General features: G+C 40.0%; 1 protein-coding gene across 4 annotated transcripts in view; it reads left to right on the forward strand.

The window, feature by feature from the left end:
* DYSF (dysferlin) overlaps positions 1-24,373 on the forward strand; it is a 731,032-nt gene that overhangs the window by 579,622 nt on the left and 127,037 nt on the right. For 3 of the 4 annotated variants that reach the window (XM_029594483.1, XM_029594488.1, XM_029594505.1), the window contains 2 exons: positions 3,712-3,774; positions 23,922-24,020. In XM_029594483.1, coding sequence (XP_029450343.1) covers positions 3,712-3,774; positions 23,922-24,020 — 162 coding nt within the window. The remainder of the gene's footprint in view (positions 1-3,711; positions 3,775-23,921; positions 24,021-24,373) is intronic. The other variant, XM_029594497.1, reaches the window with a different exon arrangement.

The following is a 24,373-nucleotide window of genomic DNA, read 5'->3' on the forward strand; positions in this document are numbered from 1 at the left end:
CATTCGAAATCCTTCGAGTAGATAAATTAAATACCAATGAGGTATCTACTGTTGCGATCGTGTTTTGCGTTTGTCTGTCATCATGTTGTACGTTTTGTGTTGTAAAATACCCATCTTTTTCTTGGTGTTTACTGGTTGTTGCGACAAAAAATTAGAGGATGTCTGTACCTGTGTTAATTCTCCTTGATGTGGAGTTTGAAATTTCACCCTTCTACCAGAATCATTTTGTCCATTATTCATAGGGCGATCTTCATCAGATGATTCACTCGATGACATGTCAAAGGATCTTGCTCGCCTATGTACTCTATTTTTATTCATCCAAGGGTACACATACCCTCGGGTGTAATCTGATTCATCCCTCTGGAATTTCTCAATTTTAGCTGTTTTCAATTCATCCCAATATTTATCCATACTTTCCTTGAATTCCGTCAATTGACTAGCAAAGGTATCTAACGTTACAACTGCTTTAATGTCGGCAATATGAGATTCTACCTGCGTCTTTAACTCTATCACCGACTCATTTGATGTCTCTATTATCAATAACATGAGATCGTAAGAGCATTTATTGAGAATAGAGTTCCATCGACCAATGAACTTCTCATTCTGCGCATGTAAAAACGGTTCCTTGTAAATCCTCAAACCTCGAGGTATTCGCTTCATTCTACAGTACTCAGTTTAGTACTTAGGTGAGAATTGAGGGCTAACATTCATTGGACTGATTAGAAATTTTAATGTATGTTAAAATAATGTATTTGATATAATTTTGTACTAATATATTTGTAAGGTGAGTGTCAAAACACTAATAAAAAGTTGATATTTTTAAATATTGTGGGGTATTTAAATTGGATTATTATATGTAAGGAGTGCTAGTTGTCTCCCACGTTATTACGTTGGGGGTTCTTTTTGACATATATATATATATATATATATATATATATTTATATTTATTTTATTTAACATATTTCTATACTGGTCTTCATGAAGGGATTCATATCAGGCCTGTTTACATGGAACTTAGGGGAATAACTAGTAAACCAACATATATATATGTATGTACTATCTGTCTTGCTCTGTATTTATATATAAAATCTGTAGTATCTGTATCTGTGATACTATAGGTTTTTCACCTTATTGAGTGGACTAATCTATCAGTTATATGAAATCTGTGACAGAATATATGATCATAAAAGAACAGTAAACAGCTTTATGTGCAAATGTTTAGGCACCCCTGGTAAAATTATATGTTTCAATGATTATGACAGTGAACAGAAGCTGACAAAACCTCTACATGGAACAAAGTTAAATACCTTTCTGCAATTTTTAATGCAAAATTATTATTTATTTTCTGATTTTAATAGAACATAATACAATAGTGAATATGGCATGTGCAAAAGTATGGACACCCTTCCAGTTGGTTCATTACTATAAAAATGTTTGTTTAATATGGCCCAAAAAGTTGATTGACCTGTTAGGCCTTCCATTAGTCAGGTAAAGATAATTCCATGGTTGAATAAATAGTCTGATCCTTCTAACCTCTCGAGTTGTGATTATTCTGTCTGCTTTCAGCAACAATGGACTTCTCTAAATAGCTATCTGAACATTTGAAAATTAAGATAATTCAGTTTTATAAAGCAAGGGAAGGCTATGAAATAATCTCTAAACACTTCCAGCTAGAAATTTCAACTGTCAGAAACATTGTTAAGAAATAGAAGCTATGTTATATTGTGTGCCCAACAGTTCAATTTTCTTTTCATCATCCAAAGTATTTTGTTCCAAAAAATGTTTCAGGCTTATCAAGTTTTTGTTTTGTATACTGTAGATGATGACTTGTGTGATGAGATTGTAGAAATAGTAGTCCAAAAGGTCTGTGTCTATTGTCATGTTTCTCTGCGTGATTTTAAAATATCATGATTTAGGGCCTAATTCATTAAAGTTTGTTTGCCATTCTGTGTCTATGGGAAAAAAGCTTAGGGGCGGATTTTAAAAGGGTAATATACGTGCGTAACCCTTTTAAACCCCTCCTGCGCATGCCGAGCCTATTTTATATAGGCTCGGTGATGCATGCAAGCCCCAGGACGCACGCATGTCCCGGGGCTTGAAAAAGGGGCTGGGGGGGGGGGGGGGGCGTGACCAGAGGCCAGAGGCCTCCGAAGGCCTGCTAGGCGGGGGATCACGTGCCAGCACTTGGCCAGTGCGTGCAACCTATCCCTGCCCAGAGGCAGGTGCAACATAAATAATAAAGGTAGGGGGGATTTAGGTAGGGCTGGGGGGCGGGTTAGATAGGGGTAAGGTGGGGGGGGGGGGGCGAAAGGAAATGTTGAAGATTTCGGAGCGGCCTCGGAGGGAACGGGGAAAGCCATCGAGGCTCCCCTAGGGCTCGGTGCGCGCAAGGTGTACAAGTGTGCACCCCTTGCGTGTTCCGACCCCGGGTTTTATAACATGTGTGCAGCTGCGCTGGGTTGCGCGCACAAATCTACGCCCATGCGTAGGTTCAAAAATCTGGCCCTGTGAGAATTAGGCCCTTAAAGACAACTTGATGAGCTATAAGAACACATTAACATTTAAACTTAAAGTTGTCCCAGGATTTTCCATTACTTACTCTAATCCCCTTAAACTTGCTACATTTTGAAAAACTTTAGAAATCTTTGAAGTAAGTTAATAACCAAAAGTAACATCTATTGAAATAAGTATGTATTTGAATACATTTTAAACTTATTTTTTTGCATTAACCATCTCAATTCCTTCCAAAAATTTTAAACAGTTCTTAAGCAGATTAAGTTATGGCAGAGATGACCAACTCTGGTCTTCAAGAGCCAAAAACAGGGCAGGTTTTCAGGATATCCACAATGAATATACATGAGATAGATTTGCATGCACTGCCATCTTTGTATCTCATACATATTCATTATGGCTACCCTGAAAACCAGCCCTGTTTGTGGCTCTTGAGGACCAGAGTTGGCCAACCCTGAGTTATGGCATGGTGGTCAAAGTTTATTCCAAAGATGATATTCAGAAGAAGTTGCTGAACAGTAAGTGTATGAATTCACTGTATAATGCAATAAGGAGAGAGTTTAATGTATTTAGGGGCAATTGTCAAACTGTCTGCACTGCTGCAAACTCCAGGGGTACTTTTATCTGTAATTTTTTCATTACTTTTAAAGAAAACCGTGAAAAATGCCTAAGGAAAAGTATCCATAGAGATTTACAATTTTTCTGACCTAAACTCTGTGCATAGTTTTCTCCCACAACCTTACCCTGTCCAAGGGGTATAATGTGGGTAAAATTATGCACCTAATGAAACCATGAGCATACTGTTAATCCACATACAAAGGTAGGCAGTTTTCAGAAGGTCGATTTATCTGAATTAAACATTTTTTTACCCGTGGAAATATCTTTGAAAATTTCCCTCAGGGGGAGGGTAATTTTGAAAACTATATTTCCACAGGTAAGAGTTTTATTCACAGAAATGGGCATTTTAAAAGATGCCCTCCCCTGCATGCAGGTAAGCTTACCCATGGAGTGCCACTCTGGTATCAGTGAAGAGGGATTCCTGGAGTTGAGGCAGGGAGGGGATTCCAGCATTTAACCTAATGTTGTAGTCTGTGGGTTATTCCATTGCTCATTATTTTACAAATCAACTTGCCTTTGTTGTGTTTGTTAATATCTGTTTATCTGATTCCATTATTAACCATTCATTTTATTAATTTGTAGTTTGCAGACAGCATGGCCAACTCAACTGTAATTAACATGCCATCTTCTCGCTCCAGTTTCCATGTATGTATTGTTTCGCTTCTGTCTTGGTGGGGGTTTATTTTCATGCATGCAAAAATATGTAACTTCTTAATATCCATATATTCATAACTAAATTTACCGTATTTTTCGCTCCATAAGACGCACTTTTTTTCCCCCAAAGGTGGGGGGAAAATGTATGTGCGTCTTATGGAGCGAATATAAAAAAAAACCCAAACAAAAACCCAACAAACACCCCCCCCCCCCCCCGACTCCCCCAAGACCTGCCGAATTAATTTCCTGCAACCCCCCACCCTCCTGACCCCCCCAAGACCTGCCAAACGTCCCTGGTGGTCCAGCGGGGGTCCAGGAGCGGTCCGGGAACGATCTCCTGGGCGTGAGCCGTCGGCTGCCAGTAAACAAAATGGCGCCGACGGCCCTATGCCCTCACTATGTCACTGAGACCGACCGCTGCTATTGGTCGGTCTCAGTGACATAGTGAGGGCATAGGGCCGTCGGCGCCATTTTGTTTACTGGCAGCCGACGGCCCTATGCCCTCACTATGTCACTGAGACCGACCAATAGCAGCGATCGGTCTCAGTGACATAGTGAGGGCATAGGGCCGTTGGCTGCCAGTAAACAAAATGGCGCCGACGGCCCTATGCCCTCACTATGTCACTGAGACCGACCAATAGCAGCGGTCGGTCTCAGTGACATAGTGAGGGCATAGGGCCGTCGGCGCCATTTTGTTTACTGGCAGCCGACGGCTCACGCCCAGGAGATCGTTCCCGGACCGCTCCTGGACCCCCGCTGGACCACCAGGGACGTTTGGCAGGTCTTGGGGGGGTCAGGAGGGTGGGGGGTTGCAGGAAATTAATTCGGCAGGTCTTGGGGGGGTCAGGAGGGTGGGGGGTTGCAGGAAATTAATTCGGCAGGTCTTGGGGGGGTCAGGGGGGTGGAGGTTGTTAATTTAAAGGGTTGGGATGGGGGGGGGGGTTTTGGGGGTTCCCACAGAAAGAAAAATTTTCTGATCTGGGGAGTGGACCGAAATGGCCCTCCCCAGACCCGAAAACAAAATGGGGAGAAAAAAAAAAACTATGCACTCCCCTAATTTGCTCCATAAGACGCCCAGACGCAGAGCCGGTTTAGCACAATTTTTTTTTTTTTAAATTTTCCCCCTCTGAATCCTAGGTGCGTCTTATGGTCAGGTGCGTCTTATGGAGCGAAAAATACGGTAATTGATAAAGAAAAGATGTGGCGGTATTCTGATTTCAACCTATGATTTCTAGGTTATGTTTACTCACGGTCCTCAAAACCTAAGCCTCTGGTCCATTTTGCTTGACTGCTCATGATTCTTTTTCTCCCTTCTCTGGAAGTGTTGCCCTAAAGTTAATGCTCTTCCTCTTTTTCATGCTTCTTCATGTTGTTGCAACTCCTTTTTCATGAAACCTCTTTCTCATGAGCTTTTTCTTTCGTTCTGAATCATATCCTTGCTTACTGTATCCCATTTAAAATCCCCACCTTCATCTTCTGCCTCTGCAGTTGGCCATATTGTCTCATAATTGTCCCCTTCAGTCTCCTCTTGGCTACAGTAATCAATAACATTCGTTTTCATTGTGTTATTGAGTTCTCAAACTCTTTTGTAAGACACAGTGAAATTTAAGCATTGGGTAAGATATAATAGTACTGACACTAACTCCTTCAGTGTCTCCCAGATTCAGGACTGGAGAGGCGTTCTGGTTTTCATTAGTTCAAACTTATAATACATAATGAGAACATTGATTAAGCAGTTATGTTTTTTCTTGTGCACCTTATACAATATCTTAATGTAGTGGTTAGTAATGATTACTTTCAATGCATTTCATCAGCCACATGAGAGCACAAAAGCTATATGCCAGGAGATTGCATAGCCACTCAGCAAATTAATGATGAGCATCACCTTATTTACTGTTTACACTTTAGAAGAATTTAGCTACCCAAAGAAAGTTTTACTTCTCTTCGGTTTGTGTTTTATATTTAGGTCACTTTGATTAACGAAGCCATCAGATCAAAAATTTCAGATCTCCCCATTTAAAGGTGAATTTTAAAAGCCCAGTGCGTGCCGAATCTGGGAGATGTGCACCCAAATCGGCCAGCTCGCGCCAAGCAGATTTTAGAAGCTGGCTGGATGCACGCACACCTGCCGCTGTGTGCACAAATGAAAAGTTCAAAAAAAGGGGCGGGGTGTGAGCATGGTCTGGGAGGGGCATGGGTGTTCCTGGATTTTAACTTTACTTCTGCTATGAATGACGTGCAAGTTATAAAATAAAGATAAATAGACAGATTGGCAGGTTTTTAAGGGTCAGGGCTAACAGGGGAGAAGGGAGGCTGTTAAATTAGGGAGGTTTGGAAGTCCTAATACTTACCTGGGTGAACTGGGAAAACTGGTGAAGACATCGGTGCACATGACTATTAAAATCCCCCCACTTACGCAGTAGAAATGACATTTGCACTCAAAGGCGCAAGTCCACTTAAAATTGTGCACACATGCACGCGGTCAAACTATTTTATAACGTGCGCTTGTTTAAAATGGCGATGTTTCTGGGTACGGGCCGACAAATGCATGCACATGTGCGCCCACATGCCTGTTTAAAAGTTATCGTCCCTTTTCTTGGGAGCTAATTTACTAAAGTGCGTTAATGTCAGTCATTAAAATGTGGAAATATGGAACCCAATATTCAGTAAGCCGATTAGAGGACAAATTATCTTGTTAAAGTTAGCCAAATAACTTGTCCTTTATGTTCAGCGAGAGAAACGTCCCACTGAATATGCTTGCTTAAAGTTATCCTGCTACATGTAGCCCGATAATTTTAAAAAACTTAACTAATCGTGGGCGTTAGGACCCTATCACCAGGGATAACGCCATAACACTCGCAATAATGCATCACGATATATCTATGCAAATTTTACATTTTTTCTTGAATGGGAGGAGTTTGGGCGGAGTTAGGGCAGAGTAAATTAAAATGAGGGGTGCTTAGTGTTGTGTGCGATAACATAACACACATTTTTGTGGGTTTTAATGCCGGAAATAACTACACCTTTTTTTCCTAGCATTATGCTTTGTGATATGCCCAAAATGGGATTTGCACTAAAAACAGCAAATCCTGTTTCAGGCAGGGGGTGGGGAGTTGCACCACAATCCCTTCAGACTGCGGTGGTGGGAGGGTTCAGGGCAGCACCATATATATATATATATTTCAAGAACCAGGGGATGGAACACCCACAGATACCAAAAAAGTTTTAGTCATTTAAGAGGAGATTAGGGGATGAGGGGTGCACAGCTCATCTATTCATTCCAAAGAGCAACAAAATCCCAAATTTTGTTTTCTCTAGCCCTCAAAAAACTAGGGGTGTGCAGGGGAGAAAATGCTTTTAGTTTCTTGGTTCGTTTTTGGGAGATTTTTTTTCCCACAAATTTCAGTGCATGGAATGTTTGATTTGCTTCATTCAAGTGAAAAAAATGAAGTAAAAAACCCCCCAAAAACAGATAAAGAAATGAAAACAGGGCCTCCCAAGGCATCCTGTCTATCCCTCCCACTCACCCATAAAATCCTAGCTTCGTCCTAGGCCAGGGCCCAACACCGCAGCCCGACCTGCAGGCCAGGGCCCGATGCCAGGGCCTCAGACCAGACCCAGGCCAAATGCAGGTGCCCAACCTGTAGGCCAGGACCTGATGCCTGGACCCCAGCCTAGGCCAGAGAAGGGTCCAGGCCCAATGCCAGGGTCTCAACCCAGGTCCAGACCCTGTGCTGCATCCCAGAAGCTGGGGCCTGATGCCAGTGCCTTGACCCAGGCCCAGGCTCGACACTGGGGTCTCAGCCCAGATCCAGGCCCAATGCTGGGGACTGACATGGAGGCCAGGTCCCAATGCCTAGGCCTCAACCTAGGGTCAAGTCCAGGCCCGGAGCCCAGGCCTCAGAGCAGCTTGGACAATGTTCTCTTCTTTCTTCTTTTCCTCTTCAACTGATGCCATCACACCAGAGATAATTGTGTTATAACAAGATGATGGAATAGGTGTTCTGAATATGGCATAGTCCTACCAAATGCAGGACAATGTCATAGAATGGAATAGTGAGATTCGCAGGAAGCAGATATCTTAAAAAATCTGTTAACCTAGTGGGTGTGGCACCTCTAGTGACTGATATGATGCTTTCCAATATGTTGTTGCTTTCATATATATTGTACCACTCCTTGGATGAATTCCTTATTCTAAAAGGAGAGCAATAAATCCAAATAGATAAATTTATGTAGATAAAAAATATGCATGCACTTTAAGTCCTCTCTAAAGGGAGCATGAAGTTTATACGTTGAGTGTGCACATATTTTTAAATAAATATATGCACAATTTTTCCCTTAATCAGACTGTGCCCTCAGGAATGCCACTTTTTAATTATTAAAACATGCAAGTACATTTTAGCCAGCTGAAAATCCACTTAAACACATTCAGTCATTCTATCCACATAAACCTCAATTTTACTCACACAGTTCCCAACTAAGCCTTTCAAATTTTACCACAAAAAAAGACATTTGTTTACATATAGAGGAGTTATTGCTATTGAAATTATATACATACTAATATACCATGGGTAAACCTCAGCAACAGTCACGACCTCAGAATACACACAGCCACCTTAATCAGGATGGCAAGAATTACTCAACATGTTTTTGAACACATAAGATCTACTTATGAAAACTAGGGATGTGCACTTTTGTTAGTCAGTTTTGTTTTGTTTTACCGTGCACTACTTCGAAATAACAAGCACTAAAACACAAAATAGCCTGCATTTGAGCTATAGTGAAATAGCATGCATTACAAGTTCAGTGCATGCTATTTCATGTTAACATGCCCTGTTTTGTTTGTAGTCATGATATTTTGAAACAGTGCAGGCTAAAACAAAACAAAACGGAAAAAAACCCCCCAAAACAATGAAAATTTCACCTTCCACATCCCTAATAAAAAGTGGCAGCTCAGTCATTTTGAGGCACATTTTCGGACCCCCAGAGCAGCAAGCCAATTTCCAAAGGAAAACCATGCGGAATTTCATTTTGATAATCTGGCGGCAAGGGGTACAGTGAAGATTCTTTATCAACTTGTACTCCACCAGCCCCTTATATAGGGAGGAGCAATTTTCAGAAGATGGCAGAAGAAGGTGTAATTAAGTTGTTTAGTATTACTATCTGCATTAACTCAAATACTTGTACCTATGTCTGCAATAATGCATGCCTCATTTGCATCTCATTAAAAGTGTCCATTAATACTCAAGATAAATATTAGGGAGGACTTTTTTTTCCCGTCCTACTAATTTTTCCCTTTTCCAATCTCAAAGGCGATATTTTAGAAATTTTGGACTAACCCTAAGATTTTTCCCTGCTTTGGGTGCTGAGATTCATCAGGCTCCCCCTATATAAACTGGGTTGAGCATGTCCAATGTGTGGTTGGTTGTAGCTTTTCATTTTGGTAGGAGAGCAGTGTGTTTTCTGATGGATCCAGTAGGTCCCACAGTCTATAGAATTGAGGAAAGAAGGACTGTGATCTTGCTGGTGCCCTCACGGACCTAGAGGGACCTTTTCCTTGAGTGAGAAGAGAAGAGGAGAAAGTTTTTACTTTTTGATATAACTGTTTTTGGGTTTTTTTTACCTTCTCCTGCCTCAGGAGGGCAATCATCCCTTCTGAGGGGAATGGGATAGGATGCTACTTTGCCTTTATCCAGCTTAAGTGGGGACTGTAGTTGTCCACTTGTAAGAACTAATTGGGAGAAGTTTTTCCTTATTTTTGGAGAGGAGAAATCCTTTTTACCATCACCTTCCTACCTATGTTTTGAGGAGAGAATTCTTTAACTTTTCTGTCATCCAGGAAGGGAAACTGGCGGAGAGTTTGGCACTTGGTGAGAGGATTAAGGCACTTGGAAGATTTCTTTGATATTTCTTTGATATTGCACCAAGAAACTGCAAAGTTCATTTTTTGTGATTTTTTTTCTAAGTCCTATAAGTTTTCATGAGTTACAGTAACGCTTGATTTAAACATGATTTCAAGTGTCCAGCCTGCTATTTTCAAGGGCAACAACAAGTCTGCTGAGACATCAAGAAGTGAGTATTATTGTGAGAAAGATCGAATGGAATTTGAGGGACTGGATAAACTGAGTAGGGATCCCCATCCTCGTGCACCTAGGGTCCCCAAGGTTTGACCTCCTCACTGCTGGAGGAACCCTGGCATTCCAGTGGTCAACATCCGATGTGTACAAGGCAGGAAGATAAGATTGGCCCTGGGATTATAAGTGGCCCCTATATACTGGAGATCAACTGTTGAGAGGGTTACACTACAAGGTCCATTTTCAAAGCCTTTTAGATTGATAACTTACAGTTTGGCCATTTTCAGTCACTTATCCAACAGAACTATAGCCAGATAAGTAATTATCTGACTATAATTTAGACAGACAGAACAGAGGCGTTCCAGGGGCATTTCTGGGAGGGGTTTAGTTATCCGGCTAACTTAGCTGATTTTGAACTATATCTAGCTAAGCTATCCAGTCTTGTGGGCCGGATAACTTGCTGTTTATCCGGATATCTTTAAAAGATGTAAAATAGAAAAAAAAAAAAAAAAGGAAGTAGTAGAGGGGCCTATTGCCCGTTTCTCTCAAATCCCCTATAAAAATCAATATATATATCAATATAAAAACCAAGAAACTAAAAGCATTTTCTCCCCTGCACACCCCTAGTTTTTTGAGGGCTAGAGAAAACAAAATTTGGGATTTTGTTGCTCTTTGGAATGAATAGATGCTAAATGATACTGAATAGTAGTCAACTTCATACATTAATTAAACATCCAGGATTTTGAAACAAGGATACACAGTCGAATAGAGTAAACCCATAAAAATGTATCAGATCTTCCACCAGTCATTAGATTTCATGCAGCCATGCTATAAATGAACATGCATTTCTACATGCAATGTGTAAACTACCATCATTTTAATGAACCATGGAATTATGGAAAAAGCAATGGTAAAGGCCAGAAAGATGCTTTGCTGCATAAGGAGAGGAATTGTCAGCAGAAAAAGGAAGGTGATATTCCCCTTATATAGGTTCCTGTTGAGACCTGATTTGGAATACTGTATAGAGTCCTGGAGACTGTATCTTATTGTAAGGTTTTGTATTATTTATTGTTTTATCTGAATTATTTTTGTGTTTTATTGAAGCCGCAGAGAGCATTGTATATGTAGCATAGAAATTTCCCAATAAAATAAATAAATATAAAACGGTTGGAGTTGATCCACTGGCTACTAAAATGGTGAGTAGTCTTCGTTCTAAGGCATATAGAGACAGACTTAAAGATCTAAACATGTGTCTCCTAAAGGAAAGTTAAGATAGGGAAGATATTAGAGAAGCATATAAATACCTTCAAGGTTTCCATGCACAGACGGCATGCCTCTCTCAAAAGTAAAGAGGCTCTTGGACAGGGATGGCCAACTCCAGTCCTCAGGAGCCACAAACAGACCTAATTTTCAGGATATCCACAATGAATTTGCATGAGATAGATTTGCATCAATGTAGGCAGTGCAAGCAAATATATCTCATGCATATTCATTGTGGATATCCCGAGAATCTGACCAGTTTGTAGGTCTTGAGGATCAGAGTTGGCCATCCCGCTCTAGAACGAGAGTCATCAAAGGATGAGGGTGAAAGGGGGTAGACTCAGGAGTAATGTCAGGAAATACCTCTTTGATAAACAAAGGGTATCTCTGAGAGAGTGATGGGAATTGTAAAGCTAAGTTAGTTCAGTGGATAGGCAGACTAGATTGGCCATACAGTCTTTTTTTCTGCCATCATGTTTCTGTGTTCTGTATTTCTAAATAAATTTGATCACTGTATGGCTCATGGATATCTAGCTATGTAACACTATAGTTCAAGAATCAGTCTCAGTCTTAGTACTGTAGCCTTAAAAATTCATGTACAGTGTGTGGATACAAACAAGGTTAAATAATTTCAATATTTTTAGATTGCAGTGTTTACTTTTCAAAAATATGAAATGTAATCATCAGTAGAGCATTGATTACATTAAAAAAAACAACTTTTGAGATGAGAACAGGTTTGGCCAGTCACACTTGATCACTAATCAGACAAGTATTGCCAGGATGAAGTTAAGGGAATTGAAGAGGAACAATATGATTACTTTCTTTACTATTGCCACAATCACTTTGTAGAATGATATTAACCAGTGGAAAATATTTTGGTATTTGATAGCTGTGCACACTATTGAATAATTACCATGCAATGTATACACAACTTAAAAATCAAGTTAGGTTTAGTTGAATCACAGAAAAGTCCAAATGTAAGTTGCACTGTTAGACTTTGGTAATCACAGTTACATTTGATTTGTATATGCATACATACCTTAAAATGGCTAAGGTTTACACAGTGATTCACCAAATAAACAATGCAGATCATTCTGTTAAGTTCCATGCAAGGAAATGAAGCTGACTGGTCTGATGCAGAATATGGAAATTGGTCTGATCACAAATCCCATATATATACGGTACTTTTTTTTTTCCATTCATTATCTGAAATACGGCTGTGGTTTTTGTTCCATTTAAAGTTATTTAGAAAAAGATAAAAAGCTGCAAACCATTAAGCAGTGCATTGAGTCAATGAATTACCCCTGTGCTTTGATGCAATACAATAGCAATCGGTACAATTTTAAAACGTGTAACAAGGTATCATAACAGATGAGCCATGGTATTTTCTCCCTTCTTCCTTATGTCTTTGCCTGTCTTGCAATACACAATTTCTCTTCCCTATAACTCTCCTTACCCACATTTATAGCTCACATATCCTTTTTACAACACAGTCCTCTTATCTATCCTCTACCACCAAGTGACTGAAACATACTTTTTGCAGTTTGTTGTGTTCCTCGCAAGCTCTGAACATCAGCATACCTTCCTCCCCACCCCAACAGGTCCATCACTAATTTTCTCTTCTACTCTTTACCACATTTTCCCCATTTCTCACCATTTTCTGCATCTGTCCTCTACGTTTTTCCTTTGATCCCCAATGGCATTCCTTACTCTTTCTTCCCTCTCCCTCAGTCATTTTTGCCATAACCACTCTGTCACTCACATGTTCACTCACATATGACAGAAGCAGACTAGAGAGGTGCATTGATTTGAAACACATTCGGAAACAGCAACAAAAAAAAAAAAAAGAAAACAACATTTTTGGCCATGCACATCCTTAACATTTACCTAGACAGATTTATGCAGTCACCAACTCTGTACTTCCTACCTTTTATGTGAGACAGAGTAGAGAAAAGGGAGTGGCTTTTTATATTAGGAACATAATAGTAGCTAGTGAAATAAAGGGAGAGCAGACAGAAGCAGAATTAGTATGGGTTTCCATGGAAAAGGCTAACAGAATTTTTCTGAACATGGAAGCATTATACCATCCTTAGCAAAGGGAAAGGAATTGGATTCAGGCGTAAAAAGCATCCCCAAAATGCAAAGGGTAATTATGCTTATAGGTGATTTCATTGTACCAGATGTGAATAGGAACTGCCTGTTACAACATCAGATAGGAGTGAAAAAACAGAAACAGAAACCACATGCTAGTCGAATACTTCACCTTGGTAACACATGCAGAACACAGACAGACCCTCACCAAATACAGAATAAATGTATCATAATATAAATAGAAACTTGAAGACAAAAACTAAACTGGAAACTACAACAAGTCAGATACTATATGCAGTATGGAAAAACAAAAGCATCACCATGCCTCATAAAACATCCAACAATAAAATCAAGAAATATGAAACATCAACATAATAGTAAAACCATACTAAAAGGAATATTTTAAAACAGCTGATGAATAAAACATGCAATAATTAAAAATATGTAAACAATTTTAAACATTTTCCAAACACCAATAAAATAATTCAAAACAGCAGACAATTCAAAAAACACCCAATAATTAAAACTAATAAGGATTAAAATAATCCCTCTCTCTTCATACTTGGGAACTTGTGATTTCCATTACTATGCATGCACAAACCTTCTTCTGTCTTTCTCATATTCTAACACACATGTTCATTCTCTATCATATACTCCTTCTCTTACACACACTCCTCACGTATACACACTCCCTCTCTCACAAGATGCCTCTCTCATTTGTGCACATGCGTTCTCTCACAAACACACACATACACGCATGTACTTACATTCATACACACACATGACCTCTCTCACAAACACTCTTTCTGTTTCATGCAAGCTCATTCATAGAGGGCTTTGCATTCATTTTTCTGTGGATGCTAGCAGGATGGGGTCTGCCAGCAGGATGTAAGGTGTTTTTCTTTTTTTTCAGTCTCTCACACACACATGCTCCCTTCGCTTTCATTCTCTCTCTCTCTCTTACACATACACACACCCATGCACCCTCTCTGTCACTCTCATGTTCACTCACATATACACATATACATTCCATCTCGCTCACTTACGATGGGCCACTCTCAATTTTCTTTGGCCTCCAGGAGAATAAGGTCCACTGGCAGCTCTGTTGGGCTTTGTTTCTCTTTTCTTTGGTTGACAGAGAGATGGGGTCTACTGGCAGCCATGCCTGGCTTTGCTTTATCTATTCTTTGGCTGCCACCAACACACTAGGCCTTGCTTTTGCTTGAGGCAGCGAGGGGGCTGCATTGACAATTTTAACACCCGAGAAGGATTGGTGCTATGGGCAACCACCCCTAATTGAACCACCGGTCTTGACTGTCCTCCTGTGTCATCCCCAATATTTAAAGGCACAATCCTCATTTTCCACCAGCTACCATTGAAACACAGTCCGTTATTTCACATAGGTAGGTAGAGGTTAAGTGACATTTTAGTAGAGGCTAAAGAAAAACACTAGTAGCTCATGGACCAAAATTTGAGTCTGGGTCACATTAGTCACTTGCAAGATCTCATCTTGAGTACTGTGTACTGTTCTGGAGGCCACACTTTCACAAGGAGACTGAGAGGATGGAAGCAGTTCAGAGAAGGGTTACTAAACTGATACAGGTCCTGCAACACAAAAAAAAAGTTAACACACTAAAATATACTTGCTGGAGGAAAGAAGGGAAGTTGGGAATATGATAGAAACTTTCAAATATTTGACAGATTTAAATAAAATACAGGAAGGAGAATTTTCCATATACAAGGAATTTCAAGGAAAAGGGTTTATGATATGAAGTTGGGTCAAAATGGTCATGGAAAACATAAGAAAGTACTTCTTTATTGAAGGGAGTAGATGCCTGGAATAAACTAGAAGCAGAGGTGGTGGAAACAAGTACTGTGACAGAATGCAAGTATGCTTGTAACAGATATAAAGGACTGTGGTAGGAACAGGATTGGGAGACTACAGAATTGCAAACAACAATCTTTGCTCTCTCTTGAGCAGATTGAATGGAAAAATTGTTACGATAACAAGGGGCAGATTAAGGAAGTATGACTTAGCAAACCTGTCAGCAATGGAGTAGCCAGGTTGGTACCAACAGGCTAAGTTTGTCAGAAATCAATAGGGTTGATGCTGCTAAGCTGAAGATGGCTACGAAGCATTCAGCAGGGTCACAGGATCTAGGTGACTGAATGTTCAAGCAAAATGTTTGGTACTGGACAAAATGGTAGAAGCTATTCTGAGGAACAAAATTATTGGCCATCTAGATAGAAATAGATTAATGGGACAGAGCAAACATGAATTTAGCAAACGGAAGTCTTGTCTTACAAATCTATTAGATTGTTTTGAAGGGATTAATTAATATGTGAACAGGATGAGTCAGTAGATATAGTGTATCTGGATTCTTAGAAGGTGCTTGACAAGATCCGTTATGAAAGACTCATCAAGAAATTAGAGTCATGGGATAGGAGGCATGAAGATTGAATCAAAGAAAGAATGTAAGATTATCAAAAGAACCCATTGACTAAGAGGTGAAAACTATAATTTTGTTTTAATTTGCCATATTCATTGCCTAATTTACTAGATGAAATATAAATATGTACTAGAAAATTTCACTTGAATATATATTAATGCATATCTATGACTATTACCCCTGTAACCAATCATTATTTGTTTGTTGAATTAAAACTATGAATGTCACTTTGTAAACCATTGGAATAACGGTATATAAAATATCTAAATAAATAAAATAAATAAATGTCATATTGCGGATTGTTAACTGGCTAAAAGATAGGAAACAGAGAGTAGGACTGAAAGGACATTTCTCTCAATGGAGAAAGGTAAATAGTGAAGTACTCCAAGATTCTGTACTGCGATGGTGCTTTTTATTATATTTATAAATGAACTATGAGAGTATTGAGTGAAGTTATCAAATTTGCAGATAAAAATTATACAAATTAGTTAATTCTTAATTCACAAGCCGATTGTGCAGAATAGCAAGAGGACCTTGCACGACTAGGAGATTGGACATCTAAATTGCAGATGAAATTTAATATGGACAAGTGCAAAGCAATGCATTTTCAGAAGAATAATCCAAACTCTAGTTACAAAATGCTGGGTTCTGTATTTGGCATCACCACCAGGAAAAGGATCTTGAAGCCACTGTGATCAATACTTTGAAATCCCTGGCTCAGTGTGCGGTGGCCTGGGGTAACATCTGCAAATCTTAAGAACTTAAGAAAAGCCATACTGGGTCAGAACAAAGGTGCAGTGAGCCAGGGATTTCAAAGTATTGATCACAGTGACACCATAAACCACTTTTAAGCATGTAGACTTGGGAAAACCATTGCTTATTCCTGGTTATGAGCAAGGCTTGAACCTATTCTATGGGATCCTGAATTGGCCACTGTCAGACACACGATGGACCTTTGTTCTTAAGATTTGCAGATGTAACCCTGGGCTCAGGTACATAAAATGATGGGAAAATTTCCCCTTTGGGTAAGGATCATCTTTCCAAATGTATTTAATGGGTTGGCATATGGAGAAGTAGACCTGTAAAGAGACAGCTGGAGAGGTAGTGTACTACATCTATTCTTCTTTGACTGGACAGGGAGAACTCCACCAATTTCTCCTCCATGAACTCCGGCCTTTTCCTACCCATAAATGATGGCTCAAAATAAAACATTGCAAACACCACTTTCAAAACACTGATGCTGAAACTTTATTTCTGGATGTCTTTCCAGCCAGCAACTATGTCCGTTTTTAGCAAAGGGTAAGCATTTCCATATTGAATAACCAAAATTCATGGGCTTCAGTAGTCAATAACACAATCATTTTGAACTTTACTATAGAGTATTCCCAATGGTTCAGTCCCTCATCCTTCAGTTGACATTCCTTTAGATCCTCCCAAATTCCAGTTCTCAAGAACATAAGGTTTACATTCCCCAAATTACAGCTTTTCTTTTAACATGGTCATATATACTCATTCCTTCCTTGGTCATTCCCACCAAACCCCCCCCCCGAGACAGGCTGAACTCCTGGAGTCCAATATACAGTCAGTGTAGTTTATAGAGAGGTTCCCCATGTTTCTATAAGCTTTTAGTTAATTTACATAATAAAATGAAACAATATATATCATTTTCACTTTTGTTGGATTTTAATCTTATATCTACGCCAGGGATTTTGTTGTCATGTAGTTCAAAGTGCATCATGATACTCAGGCCCTGGCAGAGGGAGGATGCTCCAAAACTGCCCTCCTCCTTTTCCACTGTCATCGGAGCCAGTGAGTAAGAGAATACAGGTGGTGTTGGAGGGGAGTGATCACACAGAACAAGGATCACAGGAGGGGAGTGAATGAACCATGGGGAGGGGGCAGTGAATGAACCGGAGAAAGTGGGGGCTTTGTGGGGTTGGGGAGGGATTGAACTGGGGTGAGTGAGAGGTTCATTGGGATGCAATGAGCGGCTGGGGTAAGTGAGGGTTTTGTGGGATGTGAGAAAGGAATAAGCGGTTTAATGGGGAGAGAGCACAAGGGGTTTATGGGGGGCACCAGATGAATGAGGGGAAATTGAACATGGATTGTGAAGGGGAGATGACATGAGATATATAGACCAAACTTAACTATATGTAGCTAAAAACAAGCTGAATAAAAAAGTACAAAATATATTCCGTGGCCTACAGAGAAAATATCAGAAATCTTTTACTGCATAAAATCTTAACATTCCATTGATCTTTTATTATCTCCTGTGACAGAATATTGTATATAAAGATGGCCAACTAATATAAGAGCTGCAAAGTTTAAAACATAGTATGCATGACAGTAAAGCCCTCATCAAAAGTTAAGGAAATACAAAAATATGCAGACAAGTATGTAACATAAAATTCCTACCTGAGCTGATTAGAAAAGTCTCACAACATTTAAAACGCTGCATGCTTTTGAATTTGCTTAATAATGATAAAACAAGAAGTGTTTTCAAAATGTTTTGAAAAATGACTGAAAGCAGGAGTTATCAAACTTTCATCCATCTTTGTAATCAAATTTTCATACATGAGTAACGTTTTTAATGGTTGTATATTAATGAGCATGTAGTATGTAGAATATTGCTACAATAAACTTGGCATAACATTCTCTATTGCTTGCTTGCAATGTTTAAGTCATTAATTAAGGATTAATTTTTATTGGGAAAATATTTTCCATGCTGTAAACAATTCATGGAGAATGCTTATTCTGATACATTTTTCAACCAATGCAATTTCAGTAACATTTCACTTAAATGATAGATACATTATATACAAAAGAATTAATATCTGCAAAATGTTGTGCTATGCATTTACTTTATCATATCGCACTTCGTAGGGAATTGCTCTGAGGCTGTGGAATATATTTGGCAGAAGTGAATACAAATTTTTCACTAGTTCTTCCGATATACAAATGTAACATCCATATGGTAACACATGTGGTTTTCACTTTTTCCTAGTTCCTTTCTTTTCAGAGCTTTGCTATACCTTTAACAAATATCACTGGCATTTTTCCTAGTCTGAACCTTTTAAGTGTTTAGTTAAATGGCTGAGGATGAAATATGTTCACTTTTTTTGCTATAATCAGAGTATTTTTTTCACTAGCTGTGAAGTTACTTGGCAAACATTGCCATTTTAAAATGAGAGTGAATCAGGAAAAGTAGAAGTTGTCAGACCCGACACAGCTTAATAAATGCATTCCTCAATATTGTCTGGATCTGAATATATACTTTTAAGACAGAATCCATCAGTATACCTAAATTCCAGATTTCAAAAAGATTGTAGTATCGTCAAGAGTTAGTGGTGCCTGTTAATCTATTATATCCAAGTTCCTTTTCCATAGAACCATTTTTACTTGTATATGTATAGAAACCCTCAGGGGTCTCCACTAGATGGTCCAAGATCCCTGTCCTTAAGTTAGTCAGCCAGGAGGGAAGTACCATCCCTGCAGCTCCTTCCTTTGTTGATCTCAGAGGTGGTATAATAAATGTTCTTTCTCTTTAAGAATTGGTACAAAATCCATGGGGAAAAGTAGCAGCAGACCTTGCAACAATCTGCTTAGTTTTGAAAGCTGGCCCCTTTAGGTTTTCTCTTATTTTGTGTCTATGGGAAAAGTGCTTAGTACGTAGGGCTCATAGTATTTTACTACCACTGCTCCCTCAAATGAGAGGATAGGATGTGTAATATTTTCTAAATCTAGGAAAAGTAATTGCTTTTTATGTCTTATGGCTGCAGCAGATACTCTGGGTAAGTTGTAAAATTAGTAGTGAATAGGGATGTGAATCGTTTTTCAACGATTAAAATTATCGTCCGATAATGTTTATATCGTCTTAAATCGTTATAGAACACGATACAATAGAAATTCTAACGATTTATCGTTAAAAATCGTTAAATCGTGTTAGTGCGCACTAACTCGAGTTAGTGCGCACTAACTCCCCGTTAGTGCGCACTAAATCGAGTTAGTGCGCACTAACTCGATTTAGTGCGCACTAACTGAAAATGATACAAATAAACACTTTCCAGGTCACTGAAGGTCAGTTAGGAATGAATATGTGTTCCTATTGGCTGGCTGCCCTCTTATCTATTGATATTACCAAGGTTACCACTGAGGTGATGGTTGGGGGGATGGGAAATGGAACTGGAAACTAACGAACACCAACAGAAAATGAAACAAAGTGTTCACACTTCCCAGGTCAGTAAAGGTCACTTAGGAATGAATATGTATGTATGTATTCCTATTGGCTGGCTGTGCTCTTATCTATTGATGTTACCAATATGGTTGGGGGGATGTGAAATGGAAACAGTTGGAAGCTTGACAAAAAAAGTAATGTAATGATCAGCACTCACGTGACTAGAACTTGTTTGTTTATTATTTTTGTTAGCAGGCACCTGAAATGCTAGTGCATGTTGAATTTGCCAATCACTGTGCATTTTAGAAAGGTGGTCCTGGCTGGAACTGTACACAGTTCAAATATATGTAATTGATTGTTGGTAAGTGTATTTTTTAAGTAGCCACACTGGCACCAGTATGTTTACTTTTCCTCCTACTTAACTCACTAGCTCAGCTTTGTAAGAAGGGCTTCTCTGCTTGTGTGTTGTTTTTGTTTGGTGTGAGGAGAGCAGAAACATCAGATCTTTATTCAATCTACTACAGTCATCTCTTACAGTGCCCTATCCCTATTAATACCAGGAGTGTTGTGATCTTCCTGCACACAGTGCCCTAACCCTGATACCAGTCTGAGACAGCTCCCTCCCTGCATTACTAGTGAGAGGCTGGCTTCACAGACAGGGGGGAGCTACCTGACCCTCACTCCTGACTTCCCCCATGTCCCAGCTAGTGAATGGTGTGTGGGTGAGGGGGGGGGGAGGATGGTGAAGTCTGAGACAGCTCCCTCCCTGCATTACTAGTGAGAGGCTGGCTTCACAGACAGGGGGGAGCTGCCTGACCCTCACTCCTGACTTCCCCCATGTCCCAGCTAGTGAATGGTGTGTGGGTGAGGGGGGGGGGGGAGGATGGTGAAGTCTGAGACAGCTCCCTCCCTGCATTACTAGTGAGAGGCTGGCTTCACAGACAGGGGGGAGCTGCCTGACCCTCACTCCTGACTTCCCCCATGTCCCAGCTAGTGAATGGTGTGTGGGCGAGGGGGGGGGGAGGATGGTGAAGTCTGAGACAGCTCCCTCCCTGCATTACTAGTGAGAGGCTGGCTTCACAGACAGGGGGGAGCTGCCTGACCCTCACTCCTGACTTCCCCCATGTCCCAGCTAGTGAATGGTGTGTGGGTGAGGGGGGGGGGGAGGATGGTGAAGTCTGAGACAGCTCCCTCCCTGCATTACTAGTGAGAGGCTGGCTTCACAGACAGGGGGGAGCTGCCTGACCCTCACTCCTGACTTCCCCCATGTCCCAGCTAGTGAATGGTGTGTGGTAAGGGGGGGGGGGGGAGGATGGTGAAGTCTGAGACAGCTCCCTCCCTGCATTACTAGTGAGGGGCTGGCTTCACAGACAGGGGGGAGCTGCCTGACCCTCACTCCTCCGGGGTATTGTGATCTTCCTGCACACAGTGCCCTATCCCTGATACCAGGGGTGTTGTGATCTTCCTGCATGCAGTGCCCTATCCCTATTAATACCAGGAGTGTTGTGATCTTCCTGCATGCAGTGCCCTATCCCTATTAATACCAGGAGTGTTGTGATCTTCCTGCATGCAGTGCCCTATCCCTGATATCGGGATGTGTGCAAGAAGATCACAACACCCCCGGTATCAGGAATAGGGCACTGTGTGCAGGAAGATCACAACACCCCCAGTATCAGGAATAGGGCACTGTGTGCAGGAAGATCACAACACCCCTGGTATTAGGGATAGGGCACTGTGTGCAGGAAGATCACAACACTCCTGGTATTAATAGGGATAGGGCACTGTGTGCAGGAAGATCACAATACCCCTGGTATCAGGGTTAGGGCACAAGTTCTAGTCACATTGACTGATCACATTACTTGTTTTGTCAAGCTACCAACTGTTTCCATTTCCCATCCCCCATATACTGTCAGTAGGAAACTTGGTAACATGAATAAATAAGAGGGCAGCCAATAGGAATACATATTCATTCCTAAACTGACCTTAACTGACCTGAAAAGTGTCAAATTGTATCATTTTCAGTTAGTGCGCACTAACTCCCAGTTAGTGCGCACTAACTCCCGTTAGTGCGCACTAACTCGAGTTAGTGCGCACTAATCGGAAAAAACGATTTTTAACGATTTTTTAACTAAAAAATCGTGCCTAAGATGATTTTCTTGCCCTGCCACACGATTTCTATCGTTAAGACGATATGGAAAACGATTCACATCCCTAGTAGTGAAGTAATTTTGTTGTACTTCAATACCTTATTAATGGCAGTATGTGACTTTATAGCAGTAAAAGAAAAAAAGCAATGTTCAAAGGCAAGAGCTGAAATTTAATTTATATTCTATTCCTTTTAAAAACACTAACTTTTCAAGACATATGTTTTTGAGTTTATATGCTTGACTGAACTAGAAATCCAAAAAATCTCTGTTATATTTTCTCTATTAGGTAAGTGTTTTGGAATTTTGTGGATTTCTAAAATAGACACCCATCATTTTCAGGAATGCTTTAGGAATCTAGATCAGACCATTCCATTTTTTTTTTTTGGTGCACGAATGTAAAAATTACAATATATTATGATATATTCTAAAACTTCTCCAGCAGCAATTTCACTGATGTTCTGCAAAGCAAGAACAAATACAGTTGCTAATAAGTGGGCCTACCACATAAAATAGAGGGTTGACATTGGGAATCCATGTTACTGAGTTTTGTGGTCAAGTTGGTAGTGTATATGTAAGGAAATAAGTGATATGGATATGAAATTTGTATATGTACATTGGTTTTTGTTACATTCTCTTTTTTGCTGCATGTTATACTGAAAGCTTCATTTATATATTCCTTTTTTTCTCTCTCTCGCTCGTTTTGTCATGGCTGCTTCCCTTTTCTGGAAGGAAAGAATTGAGCACCAATCATGCAAACCATCAGTGAATGTTGCCTAATCTGATTAGGTGCAATTACTGTAAATTCCACTTACAACTCCTGGTGTAAGAATGTTCTGTGTGTTTCCTTGTGTGGATAAAAAAAATAGCTGACATAAAAGTCAGATAATTTAATTCAAATTTCTATGATCCACCAGAGCGGTAGATTGTAGATCATTTTCCAGATTGTGATCACCTTGAAAATTTCTGTGATCATTATCCTCAGATCTGGAAATTTCAGTATTAGGAAATCTCTTCATCCTCTTCTCCAGTTGAATAGTGGATTTCACAGATGATGGAAAGGAGCCCAGAAGTTGAATGCAGATTTCCTATAAGTAGTGCGCCTGATATTCAAAGCACATTCAGCGCAATTTAGCCGGATAAGCGGGACTTGTGCAGCTAAGTAGAGGCTACTGAATATGCGCCTATGTTCAGTGGCTGTTGCTGAGCTGTATAAGTGCCTTATACGGCTAAAAGTTGCATGCACAAAAAGTAGGTGTGTACTGGGTAGATCGGGGTGGAGTGAGTTAGCTGTGTAATTTATATGGCTTACCATCGATATTCAGAGTTAGCTGCATAAGTATATGTGTAAGCTTAGATGCACCATGGAGTAGGTCTAAACTCAGCCACTGCCACTGAATATACATCGTAATTTAGCTGGATAAGTACTAATCGGCTAATAGGGTCATTTATCAAAATGCGATGTGGTCTTATCACGTGCGTTAGTGCTTTATCATGTGCGATAATGCCCTACTGCACGCGATAATGGCCGCATCGCGGCGTTATTATTTAAATGAGGGGAAGGGGAGGAGTGTGGGTGGGGTTTGGGCATGGTTATGGCCGGGCAGCACGCGGGAAATAACTATACTTTTTCCCATGGCACTATGGGTGCGAAAGTGAGCGGCCAGCCCGCAACTGCGGCAGGTGAAAACGCACCACCATGATGCCAGCTGCACAATTTCGTCCCCTTGCCCCTTTTTTATAGTGTGACTCATCATTCTGCTGTAAATATTGCAAAATGATGAATCTAGCTAGAAGTTACTTATATGGCCTGCTTTGAATATCTACCCCATAGTTTTTTTAAATGTACCCCATTTGTATTTTTTTTTAAATATGCCTCATGAATTCCGATGTGTTCCCATATAAACATGTTTGAAGTTGTACAGTCTAGACCTTTTTCATACAGGAAGAAGAATTTATAGACTGGTGGAGCAAGTTCTATGCCTCAACTGGAGAAAACGAGAAATGTGGTTCCTATCTCGAGAAAGGTTTTGATACACTGCAGGTAATGTTTTATATCTTTGGTACTTTCTATATGTTAAACATATGGAAAATCACATCTTTTTTTGCAACCTAGTTCTGTATGCATCTTTAAAACCATAGGAACCTGAAATAAAGAAAATCTGGTTGATCAACATGACTACATATTTTATAGAATAAATTTCGGAGCATCAGATACTTCTACATTCTCTTTTTTTTTTTAATTTTGCATATCTTTAGGAAGTAAAATACTTCTAAAAGAAAGTTGTTTGGGACATGAAATTCCTTCCAAATATTAGACAAACCAGCATGAGTGAGAGAACTTTGGGTTTTTTAAAATGGACCTTTGACCACACAGAGGCATAGATGCAAAGTGCA

The sequence above is a fragment of the Rhinatrema bivittatum genome, chromosome 1, assembly GCF_901001135.1.
Source record: "Rhinatrema bivittatum chromosome 1, aRhiBiv1.1, whole genome shotgun sequence".
In the NCBI taxonomy this organism is placed as follows: Eukaryota; Metazoa; Chordata; class Amphibia; order Gymnophiona; family Rhinatrematidae; genus Rhinatrema; species Rhinatrema bivittatum.